This window comes from Ceratotherium simum, chromosome 39, assembly GCF_057802395.1.
Source record: "Ceratotherium simum simum isolate JZ-2026a chromosome 39, ASM5780239v1, whole genome shotgun sequence".
In the NCBI taxonomy this organism is placed as follows: domain Eukaryota; kingdom Metazoa; phylum Chordata; class Mammalia; order Perissodactyla; family Rhinocerotidae; genus Ceratotherium; species Ceratotherium simum.
This window is the reverse complement of record NC_141938.1, coordinates 3,787,001-3,814,729: the sequence shown is the minus strand read 5'-3', so window position 1 is coordinate 3,814,729 and position 27,729 is coordinate 3,787,001. Positions and strand designations below refer to the sequence as shown.

General features: G+C 42.3%; 1 protein-coding gene across 3 annotated transcripts; it reads right to left on the bottom strand.

Annotated features, from left to right (window-relative positions):
• Window positions 1-27,729, bottom strand: LOC101401206 (uncharacterized). Of its 3 annotated transcripts, none has more exons than XR_015550253.1 (5): window positions 27,603-27,729; window positions 4,871-4,997; window positions 4,608-4,668; window positions 1,504-4,219; window positions 1-559 (listed from the first exon to the last, which is right to left on the bottom strand). XR_015550253.1 is itself a non-coding variant. In XM_087426004.1 (5 exons), exons 3-5 carry the CDS (start codon window positions 4,968-4,970, stop codon window positions 2,962-2,964), a joined length of 1,419 nt encoding a protein of 472 aa, XP_087282130.1. In that variant the 5' UTR covers window positions 4,971-4,997; window positions 26,550-26,652; window positions 27,603-27,720; the 3' UTR covers window positions 999-2,961. The 3 variants fall into 3 exon arrangements, 2 of the variants coding, with proteins under 2 accessions (XP_087282130.1, XP_014635054.2); XM_087426004.1 differs by lacking the exon at window positions 1-559 and adding an exon at window positions 26,550-26,652 and having other exon boundaries at window positions 999-4,219; window positions 27,603-27,720; XM_014779568.2 differs by lacking the exon at window positions 1-559 and having other exon boundaries at window positions 999-4,219.

Below are 27,729 nucleotides of genomic sequence, written 5' to 3'. Positions count from 1 at the left end.
TTAATATATTTTCTGAGGAAATGAAAACCACAATATTTATCAGCATTCAATGGTTTAGAATATAGTTGATAAAATATATCAACAAAACAACTACAGAAGTGTTCATTTCACAAGGAAATGCAGTTTTAATGGTATATAATGGTATATAATCAAACATAGTGATAACATACTGAGGGAATATGTTCTGCTACAAGTAACAGGAAACACACACAGACTTCCTGACACGAGAAGGGTGACTGTTCTCACATGGAAGTGCTGGGTCCAGGCAGCCACTGCACAATGCATCAGAGAAACTCCCATGTCTTTCTTTTTATGTCCCACTGTAGATGTCATGGTGAATCAGGAAAACATCCTCACTAGCACTATTAACAGCATCAGGTGTTTCCTATACACATTAGATCTTATAGAGATACCATCTAGAGAAGTGGGGAATCAGAGAATACTCCCAACCACAAAGGTCTGAATTAGGTTCTTGGTGGACACAAGAGGCCTTACAGAAAAATCCTAACTCTAATGGATCTTTGATGTGAAAATTGTGAAAAACACCAGTTGAAAACACCTGTAAGAAAATGGAAATAAAACAATTGTTGTTGGTTTCCAAGGTACTTTTGACTAAAGGGGCCAAGTTTCAGAAAATGGGATCAAAGATGGTTTCTTAAAAGCTCCTATGTAACTGTCTCTCTCCTTGTATGGTGGCTCCAAAATCTGCCTAATAACTTGTTTGCTTCTGCCTTCCAAATCTCATGCAAGTGAGGCTACTGGTGAATTCCAACATGGAACCAGAGAGAAGATGGATTCTTAAAGACCTAGTTCTTCATATTACCCTCACTGACATAATGCAATAACAGGCTGATATGTCCAGCTCCAGGTTTTGTTGCCCTATCAGAGGTTTCTACTTAATTCAAAGTCTCTTCTCCAAATACCAGTCAGAAGGAAGGACAAAGACAAAAGGCCTAAATATGAAAATATAGTAATTCACAGGAAAGTATACTCTGATAAACTTGCCATACATAAAAATTTATTCCAATTGTTTAACAGTATAGAAAATGAAAACAGGGTCCTATACCCACCACCCCAAAAAAGGAGCTTTCTCTAAGAAAGGTACAGTATACACAGTGGATTAGGCATATCCAGTATCTGCAATACAAGACCAGTAAGAAAATCCCACCAAATAGAAACTGTCATTTTTCAATGGCCCCTTAACACAGAACAATTCAAACATTATAAAAAAATTAATGAGAAAACATTATTAACTGATTCCAGGAAAAAGCACTACCTATTAATCTTTATGTACAACTGATGAAGGGTGACTTGCAGAATTCTCTCAACTCAATATTCATTTCTGAAAGTAATTAATAGAAATCCACAATCCAATGTTGCACTTTAAGAAAGAGGCTTGGTAAACAATATATTTACAACTTTTATAACACCTCTTTCATGTTGAAAGTTTTCTAGAACATTATACATAGGTTAATTTCCATGAAGCTTTCTCATATTACTTACCTTTATATTTCTTTTTGGAAGGAGATTTACATACAATGACCCAGGCCAATTGAAGTTTTTCTCATGCTGTTTACCTTTAAGAGGTTTTTATCAAGCGAGTCCTTTCATACCTTCAGAAAGAACTCAGATGACAAAAGGCTTTCCCACATTGTCTACATTTACATGTAAGTTTGTTTTTCCTCTAATGTGCATTCTCACATATCTTTGAAAGTTTTCATGAGAAATAAACACTTCCTCATTTGACTGACATTCATAGGCTTTCTCTACAGTGTGACTTCTTTCACGTCTTTGAAGTGATCTGAGAGAAGTGAATGGTTTCTCACATTCCTTACATTCACATAGCTTCTCTCTAGTATGATTTCTTTCATGTTTTCAAAGAGAATTGGAAGACATGAAGTCATTACTGCATTTTTCACATTCATACGGTTTTTCTCCACTATGAATTCTTTCATGGTTTTAAAGAGAACTGGAAGTGAATACTTTACTGCATGTTTAACGTTCATATGGTTTCTCTCCAGTATGTATTCTTTCATGTTTTTGGAGAGAGTTGTAAGAAGTGAATGCTTTATCACATTTTTTTTTTAAGTTGATGTCTTAATAGTTTATAACATTGTGAAATTTTGGTTGTACATTTTTGTTTGTCAATCACCATATACGTGTCTCCCTTCACCCTTTGTGCCCACCCCCCACCCTGGTAACCACAATACAGTTTTCTCTGTCCATGTGTTGGTTTATATTCACATATGAGTGAGATCATATGGTGTTTGTCTTTCTCTTTCTGGCTTATTTCACTTAACATAATACCCTCCAGGTCCATCCATGTTGTTACAAACGGGACGATTTTGTCTTTTTTTATGGCTGAGTAGTATTCCATGGTATATATATACCACATCTTCTTTATCCACTCATCAGTCAAGGGACACTTGAGTTGCTTCCACTTCTTGGCTATAGTAAATAATGCTGCAATGAACATAGGGGTGCATAAGCCTCTTTGGATTTTTGATTTCAGGTTCGTTGGATAGATTCCCAGTAGTGGGATAGCTGGATCATAGCGTATTTCTATTTTTAATATTTTGAGGAATCTCCATACCATTTTCCATAGAGGCTGTACCAGTTTGCATTCCCACCAGCAGTGTATGAGGGTTCCTGTTTCTCCCCATCCTCTCCAACATTTGTTGTTTTGTGTTTTGGTGACTATAGCCATTCTAATGGGTGTGAGGTGATATGTTAGTGTTGTTTTGATTTGCATTTCCCTGATGATTAGTGATATTGAATATCGTTTCATATGCCTATTGGCCATCTGTATATCTTCTTTGGAGAAGTGTCTGTTCATTTCCTCTGCCCATTTTTTGACCGGGTTGTTTAGTTTTTTGTTGTTCAGTTGTGTGAGTTCTTCATATATTATGGAGATTAACCCCTTGTCAGATATATGTTTTGCAGTTATTTTCTCCGAGCTGTTTACCGCTTTTTTTTTAATTCATAGGGTTTCTCTCCAGTATGAATTCTTTCATGTCTTCGAAGAGAACTGGAAAAAGTGAATGCTTTACTGCAATTTTTACATTCATAGGGCTTCTCCCCAGTATGAATTCTTTCATGTAATTGAAGAGAATTGGAAGAACTGAATGCTTTACTGCATTTTTTACATTCATAGAGTTTCTCTCCAGTATGAATTCTTTCATGTTCTCGAAGAGAACTGGAAGAAGTAAATGCTTTACTACATTTTTTACATTCATAGGGTTTCTCTCCAGTATGAGTTCTTTCATGTACTTGAACATTACTGGAAAACCTGAAGGCTTTACCACATATTTTACATTCATATGGTTTCTCTCCAGTGTGAGTTCTTTCATGTAATTGAACGTTATTGGAAAACCTGAAGGCTTTACCACATATTTTACATTCAAAGGGTTTCTCTCCACTATGAATTCTTTCATGTACTCGAAGTAAACTGGGAAAAGTGAAGGCTTTCCCACATTCCTTACATTTGTAGGGTTTCTCTCCAGTGTGACTTGTTTCATGTCTTCGAAATGCACTGGGAGTAATGAATACTTTCTCACATTCCTTACACTTATAAGGTCCATCTCCAGTGTGAGTGATCATGTGTGACTGAAGGCTTGAGGGGTAATTAAAGGCTTTCCCACATTCCTTACATTCATAGGGTTTCTCTCCAGTGTGACTCCTTTCATGTGTTCGAAGAGCACTGGGAGTAATAAATACTTTCTCACATTCCTTACACTTATAAGGTCCATCTCCAGTGTGAAAGATCATGTGTGATCGAAGGCTTGAGGGATTTATAAAGGCTTTCCCACATTCCTTACATTCATAGGGTTTCTCTCCAGTATGAATTCTTTCATGTATTCGAAGATAACTTGAAGAAGTGAATGCTTTACTGCATTTTTTACATCCATAAGGTTTATCTCCAGTATGAGTTCTTTCATGTCTTTGAAGAGACCTGTGAAAAGGGAAGGCTTTCCCACATTCCTTACATTTATATGGCTTCTTTCCGTATTTTTGATAGTCATGTGTTTCATGTTCAGTGTGACATCTAACATGCCTATTAAGGGATGAATGATGCATGAAGACTTTTCCACATGCACTGCATTCACATGGGTTAGCACCTGTAGTTTTGTTGTTCAGATTGAGATTTGGAATAAGGCTGAAATTTTCTCCACATTGACTAGCCTCTTCACTTTCACAAAGCCTCTCCACCATATGATATCTGTAAAAAGTGAAAAGCACATTATTAATGATTTCTTTATTAATGATTGTATATTTCTTATATATATTATGATTTATAGGAGAAGTTCAGGTTTTACGCCTTGTGTGATTTCTCTGAAACTGAATATACTGAATGCTTTGGATGAGTACATCACCCCTGCTATTATGCAAACAGGGATATTCATATATAGGGTTTATTAACACTGTTTCCAAGTGAACTATTTTGCAAAAACTGAACCCTTATATCACACTTCAGAAAGTATATTTGGTGAAGATTTTCTGATAGCTAAATTTGAAACAAGGTTTGTTTTGTTTAGATCTTTTTAAAATTTCATAACATCTAAGGATTCTCATGTGAGACACTGCTTTCCATTGTGAGTGAGACTCACCTTAGTTTTCTCATCTCATTTTTGTATTGATCTTCAATATCATGATCTTCCCATGTTTTTCCTGAAATGCAGACCCAGAGAATTGATTACAAAGTATTAGAAATTATAGAAAAAATTTTAGATTCTAAGTCCTTGATGAGCTGTGACCATTTCTAGTTTATTTACCACACTCCCCCCCTTCCACATTCTACATTTTGGAACAATGTTGGGGAGGAAACACTTGTTCTCTAATTGCTGAAGGGAAGGAATGCCCTCATGCTTACCTATTGAGGCCAGGTTCCTGAAGATTTCCCACATCACATTTCTGTAGAGTTTCTTCTGTGAAGGATCCAGTAAAGCCCACTCTTCTGGGGTGAAGTCCATAGCCACATCCTCAATAGACACTGAGTCCTAAAACATCACATGTGTGTGTACAGCAGGATGCATAAGACTGACAACATTGGATATCTATACTCCATTTGTGGGAAGGTTACATGTGACTCTGTCATCTCCAAATATTTATTCTACATGTGATCACTAAAAACTCACTGTTTTACTGTACACACTTCCTCATAAATTGAACAGCATTATGAATGCATGGAATTATTTACACATTTTTACTGTGACCACATTAAAGCTTTTTTTTTTTGTGTGAGGAAGATCAGCCCTGCTAACATCTGTGCCAATCCTCCTCTTTTTGCGAGGAAGACTGGCCCTGGGCTAACATCCATGCCCATCTTCTTCCACTTTATGTGGGACGCTGCCACAGCATGGCCTGACAAGCGGTGCGCTGGTGCATGCCTGGGATCCAAACCCAGGCCGCCAGCAGTGGAGCACGCACACTTAACCACTACGCCACGGGACCGGCCTCTGTGACCACATTAAATAATATTTCTCTCTAATGACAGGGTCCAGAGCACACTGGGAAATGACAGAAATGCTATATATATGAAACAAATATTACCATTTTAAGATCAATGATTCCTTGTGAGAAAAATTATTTTATCTCCTTGTTTATGACCCACCAGTTACAGAGCTCCATAAGGCAGAGGGTTAAGTCTGCTTGAGGTCTCAATGGATAAAAACATAGTGAAGAACTGGAAGCTTTTCTGTCTAGTCCCATCATCAAAGAGAGAATCCAGGAGGACTACAGAAATCAAACTTTATAATGAAGCCCAGCTGCCCACATTGTCCTAAAGAACACCAGATAATCATTACAAGTAATCAGATGCAGCTAGCTGAGTGTAAATATTCTTGTGGGGAAGCACTGCTTTTAATTTGTGTAATATTCATCACAGACTTGGTTCTTCCCTTCTTTCTGTATGATTTAATGGTGCTAGAAAGTTATTCAGTACTTAGGTCTCAGACACAAGGAAGAAGGTCTGACAACTTAGACCATAAAATACCGATACTCATGTGCCCCCAGGCTACTTCCCACCAATTTTAAGAACACATAGTGAGATAATAATATGCCATAAGCACTCTTTTTGATCAAACACTAACAATGTACCCTGAGCCTTCATAGCTTTGAGGGGCAGGTTACAAGCTACAATTTGCAATGGAGTTCATTGAAGTCCACAAAGCTTTGATGATAAATTTACCCATGATTATAAAATATGTGAAGGATTTAACAGGGGTTTCCTCCAAAAGAACATAAAATTTCCATTCTCCAACTTTAAGAGGAATGTTTCCTGATCAGCCAGTCTACATGATGCACTGCCAACTTCTAATCCCATGCTTAAGGAACTTAGAAGCTGTTACTCTTGATCTCACAAGAAGAAAATGAACAACCTTGAAATGAACAACTCTTCTTAGCTCCATGAGAGCCTTGAGGTCACAGGGCAAACAACTGTCTTCAAAATTGGGAAAGAGAAAAAAAAAGATGACATTTTGAAATATGTCCCAGATACTCTGTTCTTAACAAGTCCTGCACTAAACAAAAAATCTACTTCACCAGAGTCTAATGCAAAGAAGAACAAAACAAAAAAGAATACAATATTCATGAGGCCTAGGATAACCCTCCTTAACAGAAGGTTTAAAATACGTATAATGGGAATACATGAAGGAAAAGACAGAAAGAAACAGAAGAAACAAGTGAAGTAATAATCACCAAAATATCCTAAAATTAATAATAGCCAGCACACTGTACAACCAGAAAGCTCAGAGAACACTAAACATGAGAAACTGCAAAAGTGCACATCCAAAGATATCACATTCAAACTAAAGAAAAATCAGAGACAGAGAATGTATCGAGAAATGCCAAAGAAACACACCTTAGGTATAAAGAAACAATGATTTGAATTAAATTGGACTTCTTTTCAAACACTAAGCAAGCAAGAACAGAGTAGAGTGAAATATTTAAGGTTCTGAAAATACAAAACCACTCTCCTAGAATTCTGTTAACCAAAACTGTCCTTCAAAAATAAAGGAAAAGTAGGGACTTTCTTAGAGAGAAATTGAGGAAATTTGTTATGAGTACACCTACTTTGAATAAAATGTTCAAAAATCTATCAGAAAGCATTTCAAAGGTAAATGTAGAGGATTAGAAAAAGAAAAAATGAAGGTAAAATATCCTTTATATTTCTTATAACTAATATAAAAAATGACATTTTGTTTAAAATAATATTAAGAACAATGTATTTGGGGGCTAGCCCTGTGGTGTAGCAGTTAAGTTCACGTGCTCTGCTTTGGCAGCCTGGGGTTCACGGGTTTGGATCCTGGGCACGCACCCAACACACCACTTGTCAAGCCATACTGTGGTGGCATCCCATATAAAGTAGAGGAAGATGAGCACAGATGTTAGCCCAGGGCCAATCTTCCTCAGCAAAATAGAGGAGGATTGGCAACAGATGTTAGATCAGGGCTAATCTTCCTCAGGAAAAAAAAAAAGAACAATGTATTTGGAAATGAGAAGCTTATGTACAAGTGGAATAAATGACAGCAATCTTTTTTTTTTTTTTTGTGATGAAGATCAGCCCTGAGCTAACATCCTATGCTAATCCTCCTCTTTTTGCCCAGGAAGATTGGCCCTGGGCTAACATCCATGCCCATCTTCCTCTACTTTATATGGGACACCGCCACAGCATGGCTTGACAAGTTGGTGCCCGCCCGGGATCCAAACCTGCGAACCCCAGGCCGCCACAGTGGAGCATGCGCACTTAACCACTACACCACAGGGCCGGCCCCAGTGATAGCAATCTGACAAGGGACAAGGAGGGGGAAATTGAGAATAGTGTGTTATGAAGTACTTGCACAACACAAAGTGGTACAGTGTTATTTGGCAGAGGAGGTGGGTTAGTTGTAAGTGTATACTGAAAACTCAAGGGCAACCACGAAAAGTATTTTTTTAAAAAATGTGGAATTGTTATGCTAAGAGAGGAGAAAAAAAGAATCAGAAAAAATGCTCAATTTCAGCCAGAGAAAGTGGCAAAAAGTAGAAGACAAAAAGAAACAAAGAACAAGGGCAAAACAGAAAACAGGAAAAGATGTGGTTAATATTAATCCAGTTGTATCAATAACCACTTTAATCATCAATGGTCTCAATAAAATTGAAAGATACAGTAGTATCAGATTTCAAAAAATCACAATTATATGGTGTTCACAAGAAATCCACTTTAAAAACAAAGATACAGATACATGAAGGCTAAAGGGACGGAGAAAAATAGACCATCCCCACACGCATCAAAAGAAAGTTGCCATAGGTATGTGAATTATAGACAATGCAGATTCTTTTTTTTTTTTTTTAATTTTATTTATTTATTTTTTTCCCCCAAAGCCCCAGTAGATAGTTGTATGTCATAGCTGCACATCCTTCTAGTTGCTGTACGTGGGATGCGGCCTCAGCATGGCCGGAGAAGCGGTGCGTCGGTGCGCGCCCAGGATCCGAACCTGGGGCGCCAGCAGCGGAGCACACGCACTTAACTGCTAAGCCACGGGGCCGGCCCGACAATGCAGATTCTAAACCAAAAAAAACTGAGAGATATAGAGGGGCATTAAATACTGAAAAAAGGGTTTATTCTCCCAGAAGGCACAGCAATCTTTCATGTGTAACTGCATAACAACAGAGGGGCAAATACATGAGGCAAGAACTGATAGAATGCAAGGAGAAATAGATGAACCCAGTACTATAAGCATATACTTCAACATTCCCTTGTCAGGGATTATAAATTCCAGTAGGTAGGAAATGAGGAAGGACAGAGGTGAACTGAACAGCACTCCAAAACAACTGGGCTTCATTGTTATCTATGGAATACTTCATACAATGACACCAGAATATACATGGTTCTCAAGTTCACATGGAACAGTCACCAAGACAAACCACATTCTGGGTCATAATGCACACACTAACAAATATGAAAGATGAGAAATCAAACAGAATATGCTCTCACACCACATAGGCATTCATCTAGAAGTCAATAACAGGAAGAGAGTTGCAAAACCCTGAAATATGTAGAGATTTAACAACATACTTCTAAAGACTACATAGGATAAATGAAGAAGTCTCAAGAGATATAAAAAATTATTTTGAACTTAATGAAATGAAAACACAACATATCAAAGGTTCTTGGATGCAGCAAAAGCAATGCCTAGAGGGAAATTTATGCCACTCAACAAATACATTGGGAAAAACAAAGATCTCTAATCAATAATGTAAGCATTTACCTTAGGAAACAAAAAGAAGAGCAAATTAAACCCAAGTTAAGCACAATAAAAGAAATAATACAAATTAGAACAGAAATCAATGTCATTGTGGGAAATCAATGGAGGAAATTAAAATAACAGAAGTTTGTTCTTTGACAAGACTAATAAAATTGATTAGCATCTAGTCAAGATAACAAAGAAAAGATGGAAGACAGAAATTACTAATATCAGAAAGGAAAGGAGGGATAAATGAAAATTAACAAGTATTTGATAAAATCCAATATCCATTTATGATAACAAATTAGTAACAGAGAGGAACTTTCATTTCTTAAGAAAGAACATCTTTATGAAATCTTTATGAATCACATTTGTTTCATATGGCATGACTGTCTCTGTGAAAACTGTGAAAGAATTCACAGCAAGAGAAATAACTCCTGGAATTAATAAAAGAGTACAGCAACGTTGAAGAATACGTGAGTCTATTGCTTTTCCTATTGACCCACACAATATATAGTCAAGTGATCATTGACAAAGAAGGAAGGCAATTCAAGTGAAAGAGAAAGTCTTTTAAACAAACATTGGTGGGCCGACCCCGTGGCTTAGCGGTTAAGGGCGCGCGCTCCACTACTGGCAGCCCGGGTTTGGATCCCGGGCGCGCACCGACGCACGGCTTCTCCGGCCATGCTGAGGCCGCGTCCCACATACAGCAACTAGAAGGATGTGCAACTATGACATACAACTATCTACTGGGGCTTTGGGGAAAAAACAAAGGAGGATGATTGGCAATAGATGTTAGCTCAGAGCTGGTCTTCCTCAGCAAAAAAAAAAAAGAGGAGGATTAGCATGGATGTTAGCTCAGGGCTGATCTTCCTCACACACACACACAAAATATATATATACTAGTACCCTGAACCCAGAAATATATAAAATGACCTAACCACCATGACCACATGGGATTTAACCCAGGAAAGAAATGTTCATTTTACATCTGAAAATGAATTAACATAAGAAACCATTCATAGAAAAAATGTAGTAAAGTACAGTATCATCTCCATAGATACAAACAAGCATTAGATCAAGTTCAATACCGCTTCACAGGGGAAATGCTCAAAAAACCATAATAAACAACCTCAGTAAACTACCTCAACCTGAAATAAAGCCTCAATGAAAACCCACAGCTGACATCATTCTTTTGTCTGTGTGTGTGTGAGGAAGATCAGCCCTGAGCTAACATCCATGCCAATCCTCCTCTTTTTTTGCTGAGGAAGACCGGCCCTGGGCTAACATCTATTGCCAATCCTCCTCCTTTTTTTTTTTTTTTCCCCTTTTTCTCCCCAAAGCCCCAGTAGATAGTTGTATATCACAGTTGCACATCCTTCTAGTTGCTGTTATGTGGGATGCTGCCTCAGCATGGCCAGACAAGCAGTGCGTCAGTGCGTGCCCAGGATCTGAACCCAGGCCGCCAGTAGCGGAGCACACGCACTTAACCGCTAAGCCACGGGGCCGGCCCATGACATCATTGTTGATGGTGAACAATTGGAGGCTTTCTCTCTAAGATCAGAGAGAAGACAGAGATGTCTGCTCTCACCAGTTCTACCCAACGTGGTAAAAGGTGCTACCAGGGCAATTAGGCAAGAACATGGGAAAAAACAACCATTCAGGATTTCCAAGGACATACACTCATAGCTCCACAGACAGACACACAAAATCACACAGACTTTGTCATGGCACATATAGGAGGACACAAACAGACACAGACACATAACTCACAAACACTCAGAGTTAATGGCTCATAACCACACAGATGTTCCCATAGACACAGAGAGCTCAGGCCCTCCGCATTCCTTTCTATTTTTCTTTACTCTTTCAAGCCAACTACCATCAGACATGTTGTATAATTTTATTTATATATTTTCTTTTCTATTTCCCAAAATGTCAGCTTTAAACTATAGAGAGCTATTTGCTCTGCTTGGTTCACCAAATCAACTACCAGAAGGCCTGTCACACCAATACTTCTTGCATAGAGAGAACAGACAGATGAACACACACACACTCACATAAGAGTTTTACACAATCCTCATTATAGGCCCAGATCTTCACAAAGTGAACTGTTCTCACTATCTGGTAGAGGGCTGTCTCCTGGCTCCCAAGCCAATCCCCAAAGAGGGTGTCTCAGCTCCTCCAGATGGGGAAGGGATTTCACCCTTCCTCACACCACACAGGACAAAAAGTACATCTCTACAAAAAACACACAATGGGAGACTGGATGGCAGAGTCAGGGCCCAGAATGGCTGGAGTCACAATTTCCAGCCCATCTCACTTCTGTAAATGCATCCATAAACTCACTCATCGGGACCAGCCCCGTGGCTTAGCGGTTAAGTGAGCGCGTTCCGCTACTGGCGGCCGGGGTTCGGATCCCAGGTGCACACCAACGCACCGCTTATCCGGCCATGCTGAGGCCGTGTTCCACATACAGCAACCAGAAGGATATGCAACTATGACATACAACTATCTACTAGGGCTTTGGGGAAAAAAAGGAGGAGGATTGGCAATAGATGTTAGCTCAGAGGCGGTCTTCCTCAGCAAAAAGAGGAAGATTAGCACAGATGTTAGCTCAGGGCTGATCTTCCTCACAGAAAAAAAAAAAAACCTCATCATGAATTGTCCCTTTGCCACTTTGCTTTTCTATTGTGAGCTCAGTGAGGGGACAAAGGTGACAATCTCCTTCTTCAGCACCCATGTCCTCTGCTGCAGGCTCCTTGGTAAACATCACCTCTGCTGTGGACTCATATTCCCACACACCTCACTCAGTCCTCCCACCATGGTGGCCCCACGATCTTAACTAGACACTTTCTCCTTAGGATCAGTGTCCAGTTTGTACCATTTAGATGTTCATTTATAGAGGTGAAAGTGACAACATGGACAGGCCATTGTCACTGAAAGATTATTACTTACATTTCCCAAGATAAGGGACACACCATGTGAGGCAGGGTCACAGGGGCTGCATCAGGTTTGCTCAGGAGCCAGAATCAGGAGCGGGACAAAAACCTAGGGCACAGCCTTTATTTGGGGTTCCATTTGAAATGTAAGTCAGGGCAGAGTAAGCAGCTTAGGATTGGCTGCTTTGAACAATTCCAGCAGCCTTTGGGGCACAGGGATGGTCCTCAGTCATCCGGTACCTGGCTCTGGGTTGGTTTAGGGCAGGGGATATAGTGTCTTGGTGTGTGAGAGGTGGATAAGGAGGTCTGTAGGGACAGGGCACTGGACCGGGTGGTGTGCACATGAAAGGCCTGCTCCAGACAAGCTGTCCACTGCCAGTGTGGAAGCAGGCACCCCTGGGAGGGGCAGTGTCTTCTTATATCTGAGAAGCCCCCCCAAGATGTCAACACATCTTGAGAGAAAATAAAACACATGACTAATACAATCAGAAAGAAGACAAGGATTTGTCTGCTCACATCAGTTCAATTCAACATGGTGAGGGAGGTGCTACCAGGGCAATTAGGCACCAAGTGAAATAAAAGCATTCCAGATTTTAAGGACACACACAGATAGCCCCCCAGACAGACACACAAAATCTCACAGGCTTTCTCACTGGACATACATGTGCACACACCCACACACAGACACCCAAAGTCACAAACCCTCAGAGACAATGGCCCAGAGACACACCCCAGGCCCTGAAGAGGGGAGAGTCAGGGCCCACAATGGCTGCGGTGATTATCGTGTTCCAGCCCCCCACGCTGCTATGATCACTTCCAGAAACATGGCCTCACCACTTGCTCCTTCCTTACTTTGCTTTCCCACTGGAAGCTCAGTGCAGACAACAAAGTCTGTGTCCTCACCCAGCCTCCGTGTCCTCTGCTGCAGTCTGGGACTCATCACCCCCTGATGTCTCACCTGTGTGCAGACCTGGCATGGCTTATGCCCCATGGGCCATCCTCACCAAGGTCTTGATCACTGCCCCACCCTGAAACATTCTGTGATGGGGAGTGGAGACTTCAGGACCTCAGATCCCAGGTCTCTCATCCACAGAGACATCAGCCTGAGGACCCAGGAAAGCACTGGAATTAATGCAGAGCACAGTGGGATGAGGCTTGGCTCATTTCTCCTTTTAGTCTTGAAGAAAACAGTGGGCATGGCCTCCCACAAAGAAGGGGCATCACCTGCACCTGCACACTTCAAGGAAGGTGGAAATCCCCGCCATTTCTGCCACTTCCTTTGGCATGGTGCCTGTTGCATTCTGGGAACCACGTGAAGGGAGGGGGCCCCGTGACTGTGGAGGGTCTGGCTGAGATCAGCATTTCCCACAGGCCTCGGGGCTGGAACTCTGCAGGGTGAGCCAGTTCCAGAAAAAGTAAGCACCAGCCTTGGTGGGTGGGCTCCAAACTCACTCTGGAGGGGGGTTCTGAGGTGAGGGAGCTGGGCATGGTCAGCACACGAGCCACTGAAACCACAGGGTGGAATGTGCCAGAGATCTCAGGGAGAGTGATGTAGGTACAGCTGGGCCCCTGAGGGACTCCCAGAGCTGGGACAGGCAGGGCTTCTCTTTTTAAACATTTCTGGTGGTATAGAGACTATTGTAAAACTGTGCTTGTTGGTGCAGAGGTGGTGTTTATGTGACAGGCAGGCATATCGTTTTCCAGGGGCCTGCGCCTCATGACATGGGTTCTGGGTTCTGCCATTGCCTCACCTCACAGTCACCTGGGGTTACAAATGTGAAAACAAATACAGGAAATCTCATTTAAAATGGAGTCTGGAAACCCTGAGTAGGAGCTCTCATGCACTACTACTCACCATACTTTGCAGACCCCAAACAGGAAGATCTGTACCTCCCATTCTCCAACAGGAGGAAGCTTACTTTACAGACCCCAGCAGGAGGAAGGAAGAACTTCTCTCTCCTAAGCAGCATCCCACCACACTCAGCCACTGTCACCACCCTGAACTCTCCTTCTCCTTCAATGGACTTCTGTTCCACACAGCCCCTCCCCACTTTCTCTTTTCCTCTATTAAAGCAAGCCCATCTGTTCTGTTCTCCCTACCTGTCTACGGTTCACCACAGTTTGCATGTCCTGAATTGTACTTCCTCTGCTATTCCTGAATAAACTCATTTTACTGGTAAAATAACTGGCTCTCCTGATTTTGAGGCCAACACAACAGAAAATTTCCAGAGTGGGGCAGGTGTTGCATTTAAACATGTTTCCCAGCAAGGAGGCATACAGTAGGCTTGAAATGGGAAACTCAAGAGCTGGCAATGGCCTCAAGACCTGCTCTGGGAAGACATGATGCTGATGCCCAAGGATTAGATGAAGATGCACCCAGGCAGATCCCACTGTGGAAATGTGTTAGATGCGCCTTTATGTTTTAGACCACTGCATTCCCAGGATATGAACTGAGAAACCGGGTGTCAACTCAAAGAGCGATGTCGGGATCCCTAGCACTTTCTCACCAGTTATGTGAATGACATGAGGGCAGGTGTAGACCTAGAGGAAGTTTTCTAACTTCAGACTGAGTACCAGGAAAAGTCTATAGTGGCCTATGTCCTTCTTCCCCAGTCCTTCCACTTCTTCCTAAGAAGGAACCCAAGGGGGTGGAAGCAAGAGTTGCACACGTAGCAATCAAAGTTCAGGAGAGTTTAACATTCTCCTAGAATGTGAAAATAGTTTTGTTGTTTTCTATTAATTGTTTTTAGTGTATACACATACCATTTTAAGAGTAGTTGTGAGTTTTCACAAATGTATAGTTATACCACCACCAGGATGGAGAACACTCATCACCCAAAAGAACACTCTCATGGTGCCCATTTGTACTGAAACCTCTCACCCTTAAGAATTGATCTGTCTTAGGTTCCTATACCTTTGCCTTTTCCAGAATGTCATATAAGTGGAAAACCATGTTGCCTTATCGGTCCTGTTTGGAAACTTTGATGCCACTTTTGTAAAAGTGCATAATTATATAAACCTTGCAGTGTTCTTATGAGTAGAAAATTTTTGACATTGCCCATTATGCCTTCAAAACTAAGAGATTCCTCTGTTATGAGCTCTGTGAATTTGGGTAAGAACCCGTGCTTAACATTATTTACATCATGAAAGGAAGGATAGGGGGAGGGGATCAAATGACTTACTAATAAATACAAAATCACATAATCTCTACACTCCTAGGAAAACATAAATTAGCACTTAAAAAAAGGAACAAGTTTGGATTTCTATTATTGTTTAATGAAACAAAAGCTGTCACATTTTACCCCATCTTCCATAATATCTCCTGCAAATGTAAACATATGGAAATGATCCCCGAACAGTAAAAATGGGCTTTGGAGACTTTGTGCATCATTGACACAAAAACCTCCCAGCTACTCCTCTTACGAAAAGGCAAAGAAAATTTCCAGTTTGAGGATGTCAAATTTACCTCCTTTGCCACCACACAGGATATCACTCAAAATGACACTGTGTGTCTACAGCCCACCTCAGTTACTGCTAGGATCATTTCCCTCTAAACAGTCACAGATCTTTTCAGCGTTTTAACCAGGAAACCACACTGAACTTGCACAGATGTCACTCAACTTTAAGGGAAAACCTATGAGGGGCTATAACTGTGCAGATGACCAGAACCCTTCCTCACACTGGGAGAAACTCGAAGGATTCATGGGGTAGAAATTATGGCACTCAGTCTGAATAGCAGCTAAGTGATATGTTGAATCTAAAGGCGATTTTCAGTCCTTACAACTGACGTCAAACAGAAACATAAATACCACAAATACCCATGGCCCAAAGCAAGGGAAGTCTCCAGTTCCAGATTCCCATGCATCAGGATCATGATCAAATAGCACATTCAGGAAAATGTTTAACCATGGCTAAAATGAAGATGAACTCTGTCTATGCCTTTATCTTTATGGGAACCATTGCTGTTACTCCCAGGAAAGCCAGACTTTTAGTATTGCTGTCCATTGTCTACCTCCATATCTGAGCAGTTCTTCCTACAGTGTTAAGATGTATTAGATGGTGGGAAAATAATGATCAATGATGACATCCTCACTCACTGGGGCCCCTACCTACCATACAGAAGATATACATCCATCAATGAATGAATGGTACTGAAATTGTGGTATATATATAGATGATCGAGTATGATTGAGCCATAAAAAATAAGGAAATCCTGCAATTTCTGAAAGCTTGGATGAAACTTGGAGACATTACGCTAAGTGAAATGAGTGAAAGACAAATACATTATGATCCCACTTACATGTGGAATCTAAAAAAAAAAAAAAAATCAAACTCATGGAAAAAGAGATCAGACTTTTGGTTACCAGATGTGGGGGGAAGGCAAGTGGAGGAAGGTGATCAAAAGGTACAAACTTCCAGGGGCTGGCCCTGTGGCATAGCAGTTAAGTGTGCACGCTCCGCTGCTGGCAGCCCCAGTTTGGATCCTGGGCGTGCACCCAGGCACCGCTTGTCGGGCCATGCTGTGGCGGCATCCCATATAAAGTGGAGGAACATAGGCACAGATGTTAGCCCAGGGCCAGCCTTCCTCAGCAAAAAGAGGAGGATTGGCATGGATGTTAGCTCAGGGCCGATCTTCCTCAGAAGATCGGAAAAAAAAAAAAAGGGTACAAACTTCCAGTTATATGATAAATAAGTACTAGGGATGTAACGTACAACATAGGAAAGGTGTTAAGAGGATAAATCCTAAAAGTGCTCATAAAGTGATTATTCTTTTCTTCTTTCCTTTCTTTTTATTGTATCTATATGAGAAGATGGATATTAGCTGACCTGCTGTGGTAATCATTTCACAATATATGTAAATCAAACCATCATGTTGTACACCTTAAGTTTATAAAAAGTCATTTATGCCAATTTTTTATCAATTAACCTGGGGGGAAAGAAGCAGAGACTTCTGGTCTCTGGTCTGTCATGTAAGGACCTTAAAGCCAGATTCCAGTTCTCAGAAGAAAAAAGCCAAGAAAATTGAAATCAACAACTCTTCCATCAGGGAATTGAGGTCACAGGGTAAACCATTGTCTCCACAATTAGAGAGAAAGATAAAAAATTAGCCACTTAAAAATATACCCCAAATATTCTATTCTTAACAAGAATATTAATCTATTTAACAAGAGCATAAATGACTAGGATTTACCAAGAGCTTAACTGACCTGGGAGGAGGGAAACAGCCAACTTGGGTCTCTTCTAGCCTTTTCTGATCTCAAAGGTGGGGCAATTGTGAAGATGATGGGTTTTCCCCCCTCCTGACATCGAATATTTGGCATCTGTTCTAATGTCACTTCTCTAACTCTACATCACCAAAGAGGTGTTCAACAGTCTGACTCAATTCTAACACTAACAACCCAGAGTTCACGTCAGGCTCCACAGGTTAAGAGCTCAGATCCACAAACTGCCCCTTCTTTAGATGCCAACCACAAATGGGGTGCCCAGGCCACCAACACGTCTACTCAGCCATCTACAAATTCCTAGGTTCTCTCAACACCTTATTAAATTTTGTAATTTACTGAAACGATTGTGAGACCTCAGCAAACTGCTTTAAGTACTATTATTGGTTTACTATAAAGGATACAACTCAGGAGCAGACAAAGGGTAGAGGTGAATAGGGCAAAGTAGGTTGGTGATGTGGGTGAGGGAGGTGGAGGTGGAGGGGGCTGCAGAGACTCCACATCCTCTCTGGACACTCCACCCTCCCAGCACATGGATGTGCTCACCAACCTAGACACTGTCTGAATTCTGTCTTTAAGGGTTCTGATGGAGGGATCATTACATGGACACGATTTATTAAATCATTAGCCATTGGCGACTACCTCAGTCTCCAGCCCCTCTCCACTCCACAGACGCTGGGAGCTGGGGCTGAAATTTCCAAGCCTCTAATGGAGGCTCGATGTTTCTAGTGTCCAATCCCCCTTCTCAAGCTATCTAGGAGCTGGCCAAGAGTTGCCTCATTAAAACAAAAGAGACTCTATCACCCTTATCACTCAAGTAATTCAAAGTGTTTCAAGGAGATTTTGCTAGGAACTGAGGACGAGTATTAAATATCTTTCTTATATCACAGAAGTTCAAGCCCAGGGACACAGGTGCACTAAAAGTTTGAGACCAAATCACTGGACTGGAGAATGCTTCCCCTCTGCCCACACCTACCTCTATATAAACTGTGCTCTTTTTTAATATTAGTGGACTACACTGAAAGAACTAGATGCTTTCCGGTAACATCAGGAAGAACGCAAGGACGTCCCCTCTCATCACTCCTAGTCAAACTTGTACTGGAATTCTTAGTTAATGACATTAGACACAAAAAGGAAATAAAACATACATACTTTGGGAAGCAGGAAAATAAAACTTTCCTTGTGGCACAAGATTATCTATAGAGAAAATCTCAAAGAATCCCAAATAACAAAACCCCTTGAGCTAAGAAGACAGTAGAGGAAGGTTAAAAGATAAAATGTTTATATAGAAAAGTCTATTGTTTGGGGTTGGCCCCACGGCCTAGAGGTTAAGTTTGATGTGATCTGCTTTGGTGGTCCAGGTTCAGTTCCTGGGCAGGGACATACACCACTCATTGGTGTCCATGCTGTGGTGGTGGCCCACATACAAAAATAGAAGAAGACTGCCACAGATGTTAGCACAGGGCAAAACTTTCTCAAGCAAAAAGAGGAAGATTGGCAACAGATGTTATCTCAGGGCAAATTTTCCTCTGTAAATAAAATAAAAATACAAACTAGAAAAAAAAGTCTATTATTTGCTATAGATCCACACAAAGATGAGTTGAACTCACCTTTGACAAAGGCAATTCAAGTGGAAAACATAACCTTTTCAACAAATAATACCAGAAAAACTGACCATCTACATGCAAAAAAAAGATTCGAGACACAGACTTTACACTTTTCACAAAAATTAATTTAAAATGAATCATAGGGGCTGGCCCCACGGTGCAGCGTTTAAGTGCGTGCACTCCGCTGCTGGCGGCCCGGGTTCGGATCCCAGGCACGCACTGAGGAACCGCTTGTCAGGCCACGCTGTGGCGGCGTCCCATATACATATAAAGTGGAGGAAGATGGGCACAGATGTTAGCCCAGGGCTGGTCTTTCTCAGCAAAAAGAGGAGCATTGGCATGGATGTTAGCTCAGGGCTGATCTTCCTCACAAAAAAATTAAATAAATAAATAAATAAATAAATAAATAAATAAATAAATAAAATGAATCATAGATCTTAGTATAAAATGTAAAACCACAACAACCCTAAAAGATAACATAAGATAAAATCTAAGTGACCTTGAGTTTGGCGATTAATTTTTTGATACAACACCAAAAGCAAGATCCAAGATAGAAAAAAATTACTTTGACTTCAATAAAATGAAAATCTTCTGATCAGTGAGACACAGCATTAAGTGAATGAAAACACAGTCACAGATTGGCAGATAATCTTTGGAAATCACTTATCTGATAAAAGACTGGTACCAAAACCTCCAAAGAACTCCTAAAACTCAACAAAAAGAAGATAACCCAGTTAAAAATGTGCAAAATATCTGAACACATACTTCAACAGTGATATACAGATGCTAAATAAGTACATGAAAACATGCTCAAATTGATACATCAGTAGGAAATTACAAGTAAAAGAGGAATGAGATATCTCCAGACACTTATTACAATGGCTGAAATTAAAAACACTGAACGATGATGAAGATGGAGAGCAGGAACCCTCATTCACTGCTGGTGGGAATGGAGAATGGTATGCTTATTTTGGAAGAAAGGCAGTTTCTTAAAAGTAAGCCTACTCTTACATACAATACAGTATTCATGTTCTTTGAAATTACTGAAATGAGTTGAAAACTGATTTTCACAAAAATTCCTATCATGAATGTTTATAGGAGCTTTACACATAATTGTCAAGACCTAGATGTATCCAAGATTATTTCAATAGGAGAATGGATAAACAATCATGGGTACATCCATAGGATAAAACATTCTTCAGTGATGCACAGAAAGGAGGTTATCAAGCCAAAAAGACATGGAGAAACTTTAAAATCATATTGCTAATGAAAGAAGCCAACAGGACAAGGCTGCACACTATATGATTCCAAGCATGTGACATTCTGGAAAAGATCAAATATAAGGCACTGAAAGATAATTGGTGGCCAGGGATTTGGGGGTGGGAGGGAGGGATGAATGAATAGGTGGAGCACAGGAGATTTTTAGGACAGAGCAAGTATTCCATATGACCCAGAAAAGATGGAGACTTGTCATTTTCCATTAGCAAAACCCCAGAGATTGTATAAGACAGAGTCTAAACTAAAGTAAATTATGAAGTTTTGTGCATCACATTGGCTCATCGAATGTAACAAGTGTATGACAGTAATACAAGATATAAAATATAGGGCAAACTGTGTGGAGGCAGAGGGTTATGTGGGAAATCTCTGCACTTTCTGATCATGGTTTCTGTAAACCTAACACTGATGAAAAACAAAAGTAAAGTCAACTAGGAAAAAAAGATAAAGACAGACACATTAACATTCACCCCTGATGACTGACTGATGACAGAAATGGACCACCTTTCATACCATTAATTTGAACTGATTTCAATAAGCCATAATGGTGCTCTATGAGGCCTGCACCTGAGACTTGGAAGAGAGGAGAAACTTCTATTGAATGCCTTAAGAGCCCAGCACTGTAGATTCTGAGAAATCAAGTGAGTGCCTTCATTATTATCAGTAGTGTCTTGAACTCCCATGTGGATAAAAAGTGTCCTGGTGAGGCTTTGTGTGTGATCTTTGTAGGTGTAGAGACAAGTGTGACTTTGATTTCTATTGTAGGTAACTGTGAGGCAAGTGATTCCTGGAGTTCTTTTACCACAAAAGGGCAACTCTCAGGGAAGCACCCACAGTCTGTAATGTCTGCAGCTGGAGCCCATTGTTGGTTGGTGCTAAGATGACTGCTGGATGTACGGTCAGTGTGATGACCTTTGGGCCCAGTCCTTCATCAGAGATGTCCCAATTCAGAAATGAAAAGCAACTCTGCCTGAGCTCCATCATGTACAAATGAGGTGATGTCCCTAAAGTCTGTGCCCTCCTTGCTTTTCACTCAGGGAGTTCTAAGGAGCTCCCCAAGGAGTCTGGGGGTCTGAGACAGGGGTGACCTTTTTCAACACCATGGCACCTGGAAAGGGACTAAGAAGAGGGAAGGCCACCCCCTCCTGCAGGTAGGATACCCCAGAGGGCCCAGGTTTGCCTCCATCAGGTCTCCAGGAGGTCTCAGTAGCCATGCTGAGCTCTTGTGGGGCTGTTTCCAAGGCCCAAGTCAAAATGGGCTGCTGGATAGAGGTCCCATGCTCAGGGCCATCTGCTTTCAGGATCGCCTCATAGGTAGAGATAATTGCAGCTCTAACGACATAGTCTGGTGCCTAGGGCAGGTTCCTGCATCAGAAGCCTATGGACATCCAAAGGCCATCATGGGTATCCCAGGAGGCATGACAGAAGGTCACTGAGGCCTCTAGAGTGAAGGAGACTCTGAGGGCACTAACAGGAGTGTTTGCTGTACGACAATTTGGAGAGAACCTCCAGACATTTGTGGTAGGGGTGCCCATTCAAGGTGGCAAATTTGCAAGTAACAGCACAAATAGGCTCAAGTAAAATTTGTAAACAAGGAATATACTGCCTCCCAAACATCAGGAGAACCTGGTAGATTTTGTGGGTCCTCAGAGGAACAATAGCTAATTTTTCATTATCTCAGAGAAGGAGCGGGTATCACATTATCAAATAATTACAAGAAATTTAACAAAGTTGCCAGGGCCTCACATTATATGTGTGGCAATGTCCCATCCACTTTTCGTGAGCTCCTTTTTTCAATATTTGTATGCCCTGAATGTCCTCAGAGGAGATGTCATTAATGTAACATCACACCCGTGTTCTTGCAGAAACCAGGATGCAGTTCGGATCCTGCTGCAATGACTGCGTGGGAGGGCACAGCTGTTGAGGATCCACGAGGATAATCCAGTAAGGGTGCATCATATCCCTTCAGAGGTGAAGGCCAAGTGCAGCTGAGAGGCTGTTGACATAGGCACTGACAGAACAGACTTAGCCAAATCTGTGAGAGCAGAATATTTATCAATTGCTGATTGGTTGTAGTCAGTAATCTCCACACTGTTGGGGACTGGGTAGAGAGGTCTGTGTGGTGCAACCATAGCCTCAAGTTGAGGTAAACTACTCTGAAGCGTCCTTCACTCTTTCCAGGTTTAATAACAAGACAAATTGGGCTGTTAAAAGAAGCACTGGGAATAGTCAACCCTTCACTAACTAGGTTTTCTATACAGTTTTCAATCCTTCAAGGCCTAGGGTAATTTACATTGGGCCATATTAACTACTTGATTTGTGGGGTAAGGTCCCTGGGGTCCCAGTTTGTCAAGCCAATTTGTAAGTGGCAGAGACTTCATTTAATTTTAATTCTTGATCAGTGTTCAGGGCTTCCTAGCTCACTCTGGGATGATTTAGGACAATAAGTGCTATGGCTATGGAGAATTTAGGCAAGACCGTGGTTCTGATGGTTAACGAGAAACATCTGTCCTATTTGTCCTCTATGTTATACTCATTAAGATGTTATACTCCCTAAGATCATGAGGGGCACCTTCCTTAAATTTAATGGGATCCCAGGTATAAGTGTAATTTGACACCTAGTATTTAAGGTTTCTGAATTAGTGCATGACATCAGATTGCAAAATTAATTCAGAACCTATGCTGTAGAGGCCAAGCAGTGTACCTTTATCTATTCTGTTATGTAAATTCTTTATTATATTTTGTATTTCCAATTGGTTCAAAGTGTGGACCTTTCTTTCAGTATTTATTTATTTTGTTCCTTCCCTTTTGTTCTTCTGTTTTTTTTTCGGTCATTGGATACACTTTGGGGGGAAAGGCATTCTTTCTACCCTGGTATTTATATATTTTCATCCCAAGAGCCTCATAATAGTGCCATCAAGCTTAAGGGCCACCCCAATGACCATCAGATGCTTTAGTGAGTTTAAGGTCCCTGACATTTAAGTCAGGGTTGAACTAATCCCTTTGCTGTGCCACAGGGGTGCCATGGTTGTTGTCCCCTATAGCCCCAAGGGTCAGGAGCTCTGTCACAGTAGAGGCAGGGCCAGCAGCAGCAGAGGTACTTAGGGGTCCTGGTGAGCCCTCTGGTATTAGGAGTGTGGACTCCACCTGCCACCTACTGCCTGCTTTTCCCCCTCTCTTCTCTTTCTCTTTTTAAATGACAGCTGTTTCAGGAGTGACGACTGATGAGTCCTCCTCTTGCACAGGATATAGTGTCCCTGTGCCACCTCCATCCCTGGGGTATGTCAGGGTCAACACAGCCTCTGCCACAGCTTCACTCTAACACACAGATAAATCCCAGCAAAGACACTGAAACAGGACCACTTTAAAGAGACCCCAATCCCATAGTCCTGCTCTGAAATGCCTATAAATTCTTTGTTTTTTTTTTTTTTGGTGAGGAAGATCAGCCTTGAGCTAACATCCACGCCAATCCTCCTCTTTTTGCTGAGGAAGACTGGCCCTGGGCTAAAATCTGTGCCCATCTTCCTCCACTTTATATGTGACGCCACCACAGCATGGCTGGACAAGCGGTGCGTGGGAGCATGCCCAGGATCCTAACCCGGGCCGCCAGCAGCGGAGTGCGCGCACTTAACTGCTACGCCACAGGGCCGGCCCCTATAAATTCTCAAAATTGCCAACTTGGGTGGTCTGAACCTAGAACTGAGGCTTGGTGGGTCAACACTGCAACACGGGGCAGCACAGCTCACAGCACAGGCTCCCCGGCAAGCAGCAGCCCACAGAGCAGGCCGCCACCAGGCAGCAGAGCAGGTGAGCAAGTCAGAGCAGGAGAAGACAGACCCACGGGTGGGGTCATGCCTGGACACGCTGCTCAGGGCACAACTGTTATGGTCACTGCAGAGGGGTGGGTCCCTTGTTGAGACTGATGCCAGGGGGGCACGTGCACACACGGGCACACACACTGACACAGTAGGAAAAGGCTTAAAATTCACATAATAGAGTTCTGATGGGGAGGGCAGGTCAGCCTCTCAAGCAGCTCTGGAAGGGCTCAGAAAGCAAGGAATGGAGCCTGGCCTGGGTGTGCACTGGGCTTGGGGGTGGGGCCGGGGCAAGAGTTCTGCACACAGGCAGGGGCTTGTGTGGTGGAATCTCCTGCCTGCTCTAGAGGAGAGAACACCCAGGCTTTCTCATCAGCTTGTCCAGGTGGGGGCACAAGGGGAAGAGGGTGGGGTGAGGCTTAAGCTGTGAGCATTCAAACATCCAAAGTATGGAGTCCAACTGCTCATTAAAAGGTCAAACATGGGTGAAATTTGCAAGCATTTGCAATTACTTGTCTTTATAAAAGAAACACAGGAGGCTCAAAAAATAATCAAAACTGTGTATGTGGGGGTGACTTGAGTAACAGTGCTGGAGGGGACCAGGATATGTTGACAGTGAGTCTTAAGTTAGACTTTGCTGTCTTACAGATTTATTTCAAATAAACAGAGCAATTTATATACACCATGTTTTAGTATTTACTAGTCTTTCCTTAATTTTAACTTTTTTACATAGGAAACCATTCTAGGATTTAATTCCTTTAAACACTAACAGTTACAAAAGTGCAAACCACAAAATGAAAACTTTCAAATCTCTTTCTAACTAAAAGGACCAGCTGCATCCTAGTTTGTCCTTCCCCTCTATCTCACACTGGGGGGATTTTCAGGAATAAGCAGCCTATTATAATGCAGTAGAGATTTGAGTTTAACCCCTTAAAGTTATTGGATTTTCAAAGATTTACATAGGCTTTCAGAAGTTTTCCTTCTATCAGTTAAAATAGAAATTCAATCACCATAGCCTTTTAAATTTCTATGTTCTCTAGAGACATGCACATAGAAAAACTGATCTAAAATTTTTTTAAAAAGTACTAAAAAATTAATACATTTATCTCACATCTTGAGGTTCTCTTGCCTAAAAGGAAAAAAATTTCTATTTGGTTGCATAATGTTTTTGCTTTCCTCACATCTTATCTCTCAGTCAACTTAGTTTCAGGGCCCAAGTGCTAAGGGAAACTAGAGCCAAAGGGCTGCACTATTCAATTGATAAAGGAATCCAAAGAAAAGAAACACAAATATTGGAACCAGCAGATAAGCAGCCTGCTCCCCACAGGACAGAAGGAAAGCCACACTCAGAAGCTTCCATATTCCTGACCCTCCTGGTTGAGACAGAACCCCTGGAGTGGGTCAGTCCCTGGTGGAGGAGGGTGGGGTACCTGAGCAGCCACAGGAGTGAACTCTGGGAGCGCCACACACCCTCCGCTCCCCAGGGAATAATGCAAATGCTCCCTCTCTCAGGCTTCCCTTCTCACAATGAGGAAAACTCAGCTGGACTCAGTTTAAGGTTCTGACCAAGTGAACTCCAAATTAATGTGCCCTAATCTAGGACACAGAAGTCCGGATTTCACATGCTTTCTCAATGTAAACAAATTACTCTCTGAGTGCATCTACATTGTGGATGCAAAACTCCAAATCTAGAAGGTCCAAGGAAACCACACTTAGAACCTCAGAAAGGGCATCAGTGCCTTCCTCCCACCCCCATGTGCACGTGCACCCCCAGCTTTCCAGGGCTCTGCAGCTCCTCTCAGTATAAAGGCTCCTTCCATGGGGTGGTCTGAGCAGGCAGGACACCTGCAGGGGGAGGCTCCCCAGGAACACCAAGGGGTCCTTAGCTTAGATCCACTGTCCTCAGGCCTCCGCACCCACTGGAGTTTTCGGGACCACCAATGATACCTCAAATGACACAAATCCAGTGTTTGAACAATCCAGCTAAAACACTCAAATTGGTCTTTATGTGGAAATAAGGGAAGAAAATTGTATGGCATTTTGCTGGCTCAACAAGAAACCCCACAGGAATGTACTGCATTCCAGAAAAAAGGATGTTAATTATTTCCATGAGAAGAAATTGTTTTATAAACTATTAATCATACTTCAGCACTGCAGGGTGTGCCAGTCTAAGCCCCGGGAATCCATTTGAACTCAAAATGAAAGAACAGACCTCAGAATATTAGTAACATGATCAGGGAGGAAAAAAGAAAAACAATTTTTAAATCATGCAATGAACTACAGGAATGTTTTATTTTTTTCTGAAATTCACCTCTTTCTTTCCTCTTTGGAAACATTTTATATTGTCTTTCAAGATGTATTGATTAAACAAATTTTTATTTGAAAAACTCAGTTTTGTTGAAAAAATGTTTTACTGAAAACCAGAGACTAAAATAAAGTGAATATATCTTTTAAGGTGACAAACCTACGGAGGGGCAGTGCCGACAGGACAGATCATCTGGAAAACTGCCAAGAGGAACCTCCAACCAAAGGACTTAACGATTGAAGATCCGTGCTGAGGACACATCCTGGGAGGAGAGGCAGAAGTATTTCATACAGGTAGCTATTTGCTACCTTTTTCTCATGTAAAACATCCACAAACAAGATATAAACTCTTTTAAAAGGCATAGCGGTAGAGTTCGCAGGCTCTGCTTGGGCGGCCAGGGGTTCACAGGTTCGCATCCAGGGCGCAGACCAACGCACTGCTTGGCAAGCCATGCTATGGCGGCGTCCCATATAAAGAGGAGGAAGATGGGCACGGATGTTAGCCCAGGGCCAGTCTTCCTCAGCAAAAAGAGGAGGATTGGCCACAGATGTTGGCTCAGGGCTGATCTTCCTCACACACACACAAAAGGGCCACCCACTGACGGATGGAAAACAGATAAACAATTAAAATATTGGGTGTGTTTCTAGTTGATTACGATGCTGTGAATCGGAGATGAGAAGTTGGTGTTTGGGAATGCGAGGAGGGATTTGGAAATTTAGAGATTTATTGCCAGTCCTAGGGAGAGCTGGGGAGCGGGGCACAGGGTCACGGATTTGAGACTCTGCTCCACAAACATCTGGAAAACTCAGGAGGAAACGAGTCCCCTCTGGGGAGAAAGGAGGGACTGGGGACCCCACAGCCCACAGCTCCTCCCACGCAGGAGCCCCGGAGACCGAGTCACGACTGTCCCCGATGACCCTCCCCGTGGTCACCGCACCATGTGGGGACACGCGGGGCTGCGGGCGCAGAGCTGCCCAGAGAGGCTCCGGGGCCGAAGTCGCCGCGCGCAGTGACCACAGGACGCCCGGGGTCCCGGCTGCCGGCCCCGCCCCCACGCTGCGGCCGGAGGGGACTGAGGTCCGAGCGGCGCCCCCGCGGACCCGGGTCCGCAGACTCCGGAGGCGACCGCGGGGACGGGTCCCGCCACCGCCACTTCCAACCAGCCCCTCCTGCCCCAAACCGAGTCTCTGATGCCCCGGCCCGGACTCTCACCATTTCTAAGTTTCCTGGGTCCCCCGCGTCTTTGCTGCGATTCGGGACAGGGCACAGCGCGACAGACTCGGCGGCAGAGCAACGTGGAGCCTTTAATGGCAGCCGCCCGTGACCGGAAGGACTGCGG

Excerpts from the sequence above, each read along its gene's own strand:
- LOC101401206 (XM_014779568.2), bottom strand. Across the intron at positions 4,669-4,870 it reads CAGGAACCTGGCCTCAATAG|GAAAAACATGGGAAGATCAT; the intron begins GTAAGCATGAGG and ends TCTGCATTTCAG. Across the intron at positions 4,220-4,607 it reads AATGAGATGAGAAAACTAAG|ATATCATATGGTGGAGAGGC; the intron begins GTGAGTCTCACT and ends CACTTTTTACAG.